The 11,729-nt window shown below is 39.7% G+C and overlaps 1 protein-coding gene across 1 annotated transcript in view; it reads left to right on the forward strand.

The window, feature by feature from the left end:
- Window positions 1-10,186, forward strand: part of LOC107194134 — a 203,492-nt gene extending 193,306 nt beyond the window's left edge. Inside the window, exons 4-6 of the mRNA XM_015583700.1 lie at window positions 8,826-9,067; window positions 9,182-9,314; window positions 9,405-10,186. Coding sequence (XP_015439186.1) covers window positions 8,826-9,067; window positions 9,182-9,314; window positions 9,405-10,180 — 1,151 coding nt within the window. The 3' untranslated portion in view covers window positions 10,181-10,186. The remainder of the gene's footprint in view (window positions 1-8,825; window positions 9,068-9,181; window positions 9,315-9,404) is intronic.
- Window positions 10,187-11,729: the final 1,543 nt, after the last annotated feature.

Raw genomic sequence — 11,729 nt, forward strand, 5'->3', positions numbered from 1 at the left:
ATAGGAAAGTTCGAAGAAAAATGCTCGTACGTTGCCTGTGGAAGTTTCCGCGACTTCAACAAGTTTCAGGAGCTAGTAATAATAAAATCATTTTCTACGTCTCGTCAGACAAACTTTCCGATATCATTCCGGCAAACACACGTTACAACGGTTTATCAAACTCCGTTCAATTGAATCGTACGTCTCGCGTAGCTATCAAATAAAAATTAACGGGAGAACGTGTTTCAGCAAAACTTCGAGACTATTTGAAATAAAGGAAGACATCACCTTCGACAAATATTAAATAACATATCAGGAAAGGAATTACACTTTAGTCACATAACATCGTCGATAACCTCAACTAAAACATTAATTTGGTGTATCAACCTCTAATTATGACAAATAATGAAGCAATAAATACATTAATTTGTATTTCAATTTATTATCCCTTGTATGTTGCTCGAGTAAATTTCACCCGAAACCAAACTTTAACTTTCAATCGTGTTAGAAATTACAAACATTTATGAATGAATTTAGTACAGATAGTTTGCACATATTACAGTGTGCTTGTAAATAAATTGCTGCTCGCAATTCAATCGTAACTTCAATCCAATTAAATGAAATTCAGGGACCAGTAATTGTAACAATTATCTGAACAGTGTACTCGAGTTAATTTAAGCTTAATAGAAAATAATACTATGGATATTATGCACTCATAACATATGCAAATATACATTACAATATCAATACGATTATATAAAATATCCTCTAGCGGTTTAAAGAAATTTCGACATTATTTACAGCAGAGTAAAACATGCGATACCAGAAATAAATTTCTATTAAATCGCTGTGTCTGTAAAGGAGTCTACAAAAACTACAAATTTTTGTAAACAACCGTAATCCACATATTACTTGTAAAACGGAGTTCCTACATTTAGCATTTCTTATCTATGAACTTATGGAAGGGAGGAGGGTTTATACCTGGAGCTCGTATTTAACCCAGGCACCACCAAGTGCTGGCCTTCGGAATTCTTATGGCTGACTCGTGCAGTCCGCTACTACTGCGGCCGACCCTCTACAGCCCCCTATGGCTGAGACAGCCGGGCATTAAATAATCCGTTTAGTTTTGGTCTACCAGTGGTAACGATAACAGTCGAGATGTAAATTTTGTGTAAAAGACTTTATGTGACATTATTACTATTGCATTCACTTATCGAAAACAGTGAAAAAACCTGAAACTAATCGGACCAGTGTAATATTCTTTTTAGAATCCCTGATAGATGTAATCGTTTAAATAACATTTTTATCTTGCAAAACGTACAAAAGCATGCAAATACACGCAGTTTAATTGTCGAATATAGTATCGTGACGTAAACTCGTTTTTTTACTTATTTATAGGTTTCGAATAATGTATAGTATTGTATAGAGTACAGAGGCAGTAGTCAATTTCACGTCGACCGCAGTTTTATTGACATTTATTGACTATCAAGCTCGCGCAGCTGCTGTACCGAGCGTGATCAGATTATAAGAGATATATAGACTCTGCAAATGTTCTACCCACAATGTAAACTTGATGTGTCAATAGAATTTGTTAATGGAGTTCGGTGAACAACACTGTTGCAACCATTAGAAACATTTTTGAAAATCATCTGATTAACCCTTCAACTTGTAATTGACTACAATACAACAAAAATAATTGAAGCTTATATCTAGACTTAAAATTGGCCAAATAAAAATCACCTATGCTCAATCACATGGATCATCTGAAAATCTTGCACCTACCTGCATTGGCTGACCATCCGTAATCACAGTGGACTCAACTGTATAAAATGCAGACTTTACTATAAGATAAATCCATCTTCAAAGGATAATTTTGAGCAAGATAAAATTAATAACCGTATAAATTATTAAAGAAAATAATGCAATATGATATGGTACAGTAGTTAAATCCTTGCATTGAAGAATCACACAGTAAACGGTTGTGACTGGCGACCAAGTAGTCAATGCAGCACTAAAATACACGTAGAAACAAATAGTTGAAATGTAATAATCATTTCTCTATTAGCTGATCAGCAACCATGGAACTGCATATGGCATCACCTGGATGAAGAATTTCGATCATTTCACCAGAACAGGAATCAGAAGTTCCAGAATTTCCCGTTTCGGGACTAAATTGCAATTACCGCTAATTAATCGAGTAATAGGTTGAGTAGTCGTCCGGGGACAAAACGTGGGCACAATCGAGTCAACGGTGAAATGGAAGACGACTCTCGATTGAATATTCCAAACTCGTCGTCGTTCTGATGACGGCTGTTCGCCAACTTTCGTTACCCCGGTTCGAGTTTACGAGCCTCGATTTATACCCCTCTGATGCTGCTCCAGCCACGGATTACGATTGCTCTCGTCAAAGAGTATCAACCGAAACTTTGTTTCTCCCCGATATTAATTATCATTATCGACTCGATATGATTTTCCGAGTAATTCCTCGGATTTTGTTACCGTTATGCAATACCCAAGTCTGAAACTAACTTGCACATGATATGGGTTACTGAGAAAATATACAGGATGTTACGTAACTGGTGGTAGAAGTTGGTAGGGAGTGATTACACGCGAAAAAATAAATTGAAAATATAGAATAAAATTTTTTCATTGCAGACTTCGTTTTCGAGAAAATCAACTTTGAAGATTAATCCGAAATGTGTATGTTCATCATTGGTATTAAGTAGAAACGGAATGCAATGATCAGACACGCTAGTGCCGCTTAACGAAAAAACTTTATTGTATATTTTTGACTTATTTTTTCACGTAGAATTATTCCCTACCAAGTTATACCAGCAGTTACATGACAGGCTATAAAAAATTCTGCACACGAACAAAGGGTATAGTCATGGTCAAAATATAGTACGTTCATGAAGTCAATCAAACGGAGAAAAACACCTGTATCGAGCGTCGAAATATCCATTTAAGAAGCTAACCACTTAATGCAAGGGTTTTTCTGAAAAAATCAGTGGCATTGGTTCGACAAAATCCCTTTCAGATTCTGAACTGACGAAAATAGAGGATTCACACTCCGAATTTTAGCGGCAAATGACCCCATGTGTTGTTCAAACTGGTCCAAACGCTAGTGAACAAGTGGAAGCTTGACGAACATCACTCCAGTTAATGCAAAAGGAACACATAAAGGAACACAATAGGAACACCCTAGGAGGATGAGTCACGTCCGTTCTAACGTTTTAGGTGGTTAAAGGGAGATAACCATTATGAAACCAACATGTCATTTAGTGTCAATAAACTGTCCTGAAGCCAGTGACTACAGATACTATAAGACCCTGCATACCTTTGTTCCCGAAGGGTCATGAATCTGTGCTTCTAGAACGATCGCCATACTCTATGTTACCATAAAAGTTCGAAACACATTCGCACTGTAATATACATATAGAATATATATGAATGTAGTTGATAGCACAGACGAGAATCTCGTCTGTGTTGATAGAGACTTAACTTCACCCTAGGTCGAGGACACCGAAATCCATGACCCATCGGGAACACAGGCATGCAGAGTCTTATAGTATCCCATTTATAGCCACTTCTGAAACGCTAGAGCTTTCAAAATTGTCCACAAGGTTGCGACAGTAATACGAAAATTCCGACTTGTGAAACCAGTCGTCTATAGTTGATGGTTAATACCGTTCTCATGATTATTCCATATCTGTCAGTGTCGGGGGGGTGGGATTGTTGCCGAAGACGCGTGAAATTGGGTCGCGCTCGCTAACTAGGACTAATTGATAAACACCGTTCCGGCTGGCGTGCTCGGAAACGAAATCGTTGAATAAGAGAACGTGCCGCTGACAAGCCGCGCGCTAATTAAACCTCCACCAACGTATAGGAATTCCATTCGTCGATACCAAAGGGGGGAGGGGGCAAGGTTTCTGTTCGCAGAACGATGAAATACGAGACAAGCCCCCGTGGTACCCGTGATGCGTTGCGTATCGACTTCCACTGCGATCGAATTTCTACGGAGATTAATTATATGCAACCGTTCCACCATTGAAAAATGAAGACATATGTTCTGCGCATGGTATTCCCTTCCTGTAATTGCATTACCCTAGGCTGGCGATGTAATTATACAGAGCAGATATATATCAGGATTCTGCGCTCATTTCGCCTGCTGATGGATATTATCGGGATGTCCATGGGATTGTAAACAGGTTGATAAGGCACAATTTGGAGTTGTGTAGGAGCGTTGGAAAAATGAGAAGGCCCAAGCGGGATTCGAACCCACGAACCCTGGCGTCGAAAGCCGAGACTCTACACGGTTCTCCACGGAGCCCCCTATTTTTCACTGATGTTATTTGCTCCTTCTTGTTGGGTATGGAGAACTTCATCCCACAGTTGCCTTTGGACCATTGCTTAGGTTAGATCACTAGTGTAACTTGTCAGGTGTAAGGATATTTGCAACGTGTGATTGACAATATACAGGGTGAACCTTAGCAACCTTATTAACAGTCCGATCGAAAATGTTTTTATCAGGTGTAGCATGGTTTCAAGAGAGCTTCAACGTGATTATAGCAAATTTCTTGTCAACTCTGTTTTTTCATTATTTTTCAAGGTCACCTTCAATTTCCTTTCAAAAGTTTAACTAAAAAAAAAGTAATACCTGTTATATTATGATACTTACCGAACTCGTCTAGTACAGTAAATCCTCGACGAGTGTTCGAATGCACCTCGGCACTGAACGTTAAATTTTATTTCATAAACTAATGGTCATATGCGGTTAAAACCAACATCACTAGCTTCAGAATTCCCTGTTTTATCACTACATTAAACCTCATTAAAAAGTCAATCTCTTGTCAACTTCGAACTCTTGTCGAAGATCTCTTGCGATCTCTTATCAGTGCCAAGGAGCCTTCGAATACTCAACAATTAATCCTTCTCATCGCTCTTGTAGCATTGTCACTTTCTCTGTACCCTTTTACTCCAAAACTATATTTTCTTTCCAGTATAACCTGAAACACGTTGTAGACAGTCTTACGGTGCAACCAGATAGATACTTCGCGAAAAAATACGTAATAAAAACTGTTTTGCAGTCACCGTACGTCTGTCTAACAAGCGAAACGACCGACAACAAAGTTAAGCCGGCAAAATAAATTACATAATTGCCACGAGTGTTTAAACTCACGGATTTTCAGATCGCCCTTTTTTTTTTTTATAATTACGCGCGTGCACGCAGTTCATACAGAGACCGCGGCTACGTGGCTCGAATCCGAAACGAAGGATAAACTTTGCCCGTAGAAACGACGTACGTCCGATTGTGAAACGTATGACGGTGTTAATTGAAATTTGAATTCGCGGGGCGCATTTTGCGCCCGTTCAAGGGACACACGCGAGATGAAATATGCATGCTTTTTATGCACGGTGTAATTTGACAGGCCGAAGTAGCAATCAATTATTGAAATTAATCACCCGCCCGCGGATGAATCCTGTAATCTATTCCGCGGCTGGTGCACCCCGTGCTGCTCGGGGCCCTTTACCGAAAAATCGCGTGGAATTTCCTGGTTACTCTTGTTACACCGGCTATCCATCATTTCATATTGGTCTAAGAGTGTAATAAATTATCTTCGTGACGTCATTTTCATTCAGCATATAATGAATATAATAATTTCTCAAGTTCACTACGTTTCATGCATTTATTTTTTGTATATTTTCCATCGTGAGATGTAAAATACAAAGACAATTATTAATTAAATCGCAATTATAAATTGAAAGATAATTTTTATGGTGTCGCTGATTCCTTTTAGTTCTCATTCCATGGCTTTCGTTGATGAATAACAGTAGTTTGTCACAAGAACAATTATATTTAATTTGTTAACAGTTAGCTACGATGAAATTCATAAATGTTTCATATTTTTGTGTTACGCTTTGACTAATGTTACTAGATGTTTCTGGCGCATATGCTCTTTTAACGCTCCAAGTTTTGAAATACTCGTAGGAATTATCAAGTGATAATAAAGTTTCAAATTAAATCAACTAATAGTAGTAACGTTGCAAACACTTTACCCTTTTTATGGCAATCGAAACATGTGAAACTTACGTGTACTCTAATAGGACAAGGTGATGCAGATATTTATATCACTAATAACTCCAATTGTTCCCGATATACAGTAAAAATCCTTATCTAAAATATGGATTAGCAACTGAAGCCCAAACTCTAAATAAAAATAGGCAAATTATACACATAACATGAAAGGGAAAAGTGAAATGATCAGCGGTAACCCAAATTCTCTAAACAATAAATCTTACATGTAGCAAGAAAGGAAACACAGAAACCTCCAAATGACATCTAAATTCTCTAAACAGTAAACCTTTCACACACTAAAAAAGAAGAACTAGAGTTGACTAAATGAAACCAAAATTCTCTAAAAAACTAAATCTTATACATAGCAAGCAAGATGAAGCAAAAAGTATTAAACGACACCCAAATTCCCTGAAAACTAAACCCTTGGTTGCATAGTTTGCTATGTGTTCACATAGCAAAAAATGAGGAGGCACAAGTGAAATCTCACATTCTCCAAGAATACAATAGTACACGTAGCAAAAATGAGGAAGCAAAAGCAACCAAATAAAGCCTTAATTCGCCAACACATAAATTGTACACATAGTATGAAATAGTAAGCAGAAACGCAGACCGAATCTCCATCAGCAATGAATCACAGTAAAGAGCAACCTGTTCAACTGTAGCGCCAACAATTACTCGAGTTCTTTAACCCCATTACAGGGCAACGGAGCGGTAGCTTAACGGGCACGGAATAGCGTGGAGGGTAAACCTTTTAAAAACCGCCGGGGAAAGTATCGCAGGGCAAGCGATGCGCGTGATCGTCGGTCTGGTTGCGTTTCAACAATAATCCAGGCCACTGGTCTACCCGACCCGAATATCCATCGTTAAGAATGCAATAACCGGCTGGTTTACCCCGTCATAACAATGTCGCGTCGACGATGGCTCGCGGCAGCCGGAATTGAATCGACTCACAGAGGAGAGACGAGGGCAGAGGAGGTCCCAGGAGTCGTTCGTTTTACGCGTATGCAAATTTTCATGGCGCACGCTTTACGCCCGGGAAGAACACATCGTAGATAAAGGGTAAACGTAGCGAGGGATGGAGGCGGACCCATGCATATACCTTTTAATGCGTCGGAGCGGAAGCAGGAAGCTCGTTTTCGTCAGAATCGTGAGGGGGAGCTCTTTACATGCGCGAGTGGAAAGGCGTGGACGTTGCATTTTGGTTCGATGGAAAAAGCTAGAGAAACTGTCAGAGATAAACAAGAAGGAGGAGCATTATAATTGTTTTGTTCTTTAGATTAAGGCTACTTGGTGATTGGAGGATTTTGCTTTCCATTATTGGTCCAGGATATATGGGCCATACAGTAGTCATGTTTACGGGAAAATGAATGATAAATGATAAGTTATTAGAAAGGAAAAGGCAATTAAGTCTTTCTACTGGGTGTCAATGTAGGAGAAAATTTTAGGAGTGGTTAGAGTGCACAAGGGGTGGAAATAAGGATTCAAATAAATTGTACTTTAATGTCTTATTCAAGTTCTTTAGATACTTTTGATTCTTTTGATATTTTTGATTCCATACTGCAGTAGATCGTATCGGAACGAGTTCAATGAAGCATGATGACAGGATTAAATGTATGGCCTTGAGGTTTACAAAGAGTCTGATAGAAATTGAGAAACTTCGGGGAGCTCTAAGTGAGCTTAAAAGCCTTTTCCCTGAAATTTGTGTTCAGGAAATTCTTTCGAGGCATGCAATATGGTTTGCTGTGCACATAAAGTTGTTTTACCACTTAACCATTAAGTGCGTCGATAAGTAAACAACTATTTCTTGGTGGAATTAATACTCATTTCTGTAGAAGTCAAGAATCTATACTGTTTCATTTATATCAATGATTTTACAAGACTCAGCGTTGTTTTTAGTCGATAAAAAGTCGAGGACAGATGTTTGGTTCAAAATATATAGCTCTAGAATTGAAGAACAATGGTAGATTACTTGTTACTATACCTTATAGATTTCTTCCAGCGAGCGTAACTTTGAAAGGATTAATTAATTGTTCTTTCACCTACACGTACTGAACACATTTGTTCCACCTGATGCTAACGACATTCTAGCAATATCATCATTTTCTATAATCCTACCAGTAAAAAGCTTGCACATGTTGCGTCTAAGTGATTGATCCCCGCCACAGCAACTGTTAATATGTGGCTGAAATGCAGGAAACGTGACAAACTTTATAGAGCATTAAATTCAAATGGTTCCATTCGTCTCAAATGATCACTAAACGCAATGACGTAGCTTAAAGAGATACTGCCATAGTAAAAATAAGATCAAAGTCTATGAAACTGGCTTAAAAGAATCTTAAAATCGATTCAAACTTTTCACCTTAATCCTTCACAAGCTACATCCTCCAGACTGATAATAGCATAAATCTCACATTTTCACCGATAACTACTTCATTGATCCGTTGATACACCAAACACTTATCTCTATAGCCACGAAATCGTAAGGAAAATGAAGTGAACGAATTAAATCCGTGTTCCTTAAACAACCGTAGGCTTTGATTAAAGTCCGCGGTTGAGCACCCTGGCCACTGAATTACCGGCGATCTTCATCAGTTGCGAACTCCATAAGTTATCATTTCGAGTTCAGTAACTTGGACAGCAAATTCTAATCTCGAGCTCCGCCTCGGCCGATTCCGAACATAAGTCACGGGGTGAATCGATCCCGTTCGAAAACCATAAATATCGAAGACATTAGGAAGTAAGCCAAGTAATAATTTCATTTGTGTTCCAGGACTCTCGTTAGGCGGTGGTCTGATAGTCCTGGCGTCCGGTTTATCAGACGCGTCCTTAGAATTGCCTGCAAAATATAGTCTGCCCTCTACGTCCAGCATGCAGATGGATGACAATGGTCTGCCGGAGTACCAATACGGATGGTGCCTTCAATTGTCAGGATTGGCTTTGATCCTGGCAGAAGTCGCGGCTGTTTTAACGATGTCCGGATACATGGCACGCTTCTCGACCGTCGAAGAAATGGTATGATCCGAATGATAACAACGTAGGTAGCCGATCTACATCATATTTAGCTCCATTAGAAATCGTTTGTCCTCATATGTGACAGAATTCTTGAGAGTATAATTGTATGTCTAGGTTAGAGTTATGGTGCCAGGAGCTGAAAGGAAACTAAGAGAACAGAGAGGCTTCAGTTCGGAGTATCTCGTCAGAGCTCACCAAAAGTCACCTGGACCATCCCAAACTAGAAGCTTTGGACAAGCAACAAAAAGTAATCTAGACGTTTCATATCTCCACTTGAATGTCCAAGTGATTCTGTTACAACATCGAGTAATTAATAACCCATCTGTCTATCTTCCAGCGCCCCAGAGAGTCGTTGAAGAAGGCACATCCCTGTTATGCAAGGCTGCGCCTGATATCTGTTCCTCGAATCCTCAAGCTATCAGTTACGTCGACAAGGCAGATCTCTCACACGTTTTACCAGCGTATCCAGATTCGAAGAACGCAGACTCGGGATACACGTTTGTTTGCAAAGCAGAAGCCAACGTTATCGACTCACGGTTAAGCGGCTTCGCTGATAAAGAAGGTTTAATAGATTCGAGGATTCTGTCTGACTCCCGACAGAATATGATAGCTTTTACCGAAAGCAAAGAACACACAGTTGGCCAAGAGCCACGGTACACCGAATTCTCTCCAAGAACTATAGAGGAAAATGTGGTGGACTCGAGGTTAAGTGGCTTCAACGAGAAAGAGGGTCTCCTCGATTCACGACTCAGCGGTTACGGTGAGAAAACTGAATCTTTGTTAGACACTCCGTTCGGCTACGACACGCGATTCAATAGTTTAGCAGGCCAGACAGTGCCTATTACTTTAAAGAATCAAAACACGTCTGTCTCAGCAATCCAATCTCAGTATATTTACCAAAACTTTGGGACGATACACTCTGGAATTCTGAGGGTATCGGAACCGGGTACAAGTTCTAGTTCGAACTCGAGCCAAAGAAGCATGACACTGCAAAATCCGAAACGGAAATCGCAGATCGCTCAGAACACATTCAGCACGATGGAGTGCGAAAAGAGGAAACGGGGACCCGGCCTGGCAGGTAAAACAGGATTCTATGCAGGTAGCGCAGTATGACCACCACCTCCGCCTCCGACTCCTAGGTAACTGGAAGAGGAAGAAACGCCGCTCTAATTTTGAACGGAAAGTTCAAGCGGTGTGCGACCTGACACGTCGGAGGAAGGCACGTCAGTGCAAATCTAATAGCAAAAATCTGCTATACCAACTGCTGGAATACAGAATCCTGCTAAATTGACTACCAATAAAGTAGAGATTATTATACATGTGTTATCCTATGTGGATAACATATACCAACTACCGCTCATACAGTTTCCTGCAGTTTTTCTTTTACAAAATTTATGCAGAGAACTGAAGTTTCTACCGTGAATTAAGTGAGGATGCATCACTGGACAATCGCTTGCGAAGATTTTCAAACGAAATTGTAAATAAATTATTATTACCCTCGTTGATAATAAACTGTTACGTGTAAGATTACTGCGAAACGAATTGTTAACGTTACGAGATACTTCGAGCGGCGTGTCGCATAGTTATTCCGAGAATCGACATGTTAATCAATAAGATAAGGACAAAAGGAATCTTGTGGTAGCGTGCATAAATTAGGCTTAGCGTTAAGTGATATAGACAGCGTATCTTATGATAAATGGATTAAACTATAGGGTCGATTTTACCGGAGAATTTATACCTCGTACGTGTTAAGCCGTGATCTCCTTGTCCCTTTAAGAACTAACTCGGTCTTTCTTTGAATGTTGACACAGAAAAGGCGACAGTATTTGAATACTCTGGAGTACCAGTCATTTGATCTACTAAATTGTCTTTATTTAAGGACAATATAATTGGCACACTGGAAGGTCAGTACCTGACCAGTAGATCAACGGACACGAGAACTCGCGACTCTCGCTCTTAAATTTATCCTCAATTAATCACGTAACCGCGTTTCAGACGCATAACCAATCGAACGGATCTATAAGTCAAAGAGGAATAACTAATGTAGTCGTTATGCTGTAATATACTCGGTGGTCGGTATAGTCACGAATACTCAGTGGCGCGTAAACTCGTCTGACCATTTTCAGGAACGAAGGAAAGCCGTGACTGTACCAGCGAGAATTCGATCAGTCGTTTGACGAATCGTGTCAAAGATTTTACCATAGAAACGAACATCGACGTGAGCACAATAATGTCCGCCAGAAGAGGAAGGAATTGTATAGTACAAATTCATTTTTAACTGTACCGGTGTAATCTTCGTCATTTATCACGTGTTTTAACAGGTTCCCCATCAATCATGGTATCGTTTCCTTTCGAACACGACCGATCTATGGCAAAGTCTTTCAACGTTCGCCAATCTTGGACATATCAGGAAAAATGTTTTTAACCTAACCGCCACGGAATCGTCGCGACCTTTGACTCTCTTCCTCATTTGCATCCGCGTATTTTCTTGCCACACGATGCACCGCGATGGTGGAGAATAATAACTTCACGATCACGGTGCAACCGATACTGACGGAAACACTTCGCTATCGAACCGGATCGTACGTTGTTGTGTATGTAACTTTCCGAATTGCGTATTATTAACGTATAAAGATCATAGATGAATGTAATAAAACGTTTC

This window comes from Dufourea novaeangliae, unplaced genomic scaffold (assembly GCF_001272555.1).
Source record: "Dufourea novaeangliae isolate 0120121106 unplaced genomic scaffold, ASM127255v1 scaffold21, whole genome shotgun sequence".
NCBI lineage: Eukaryota > Metazoa > Arthropoda > Insecta > Hymenoptera > Halictidae > Dufourea > Dufourea novaeangliae.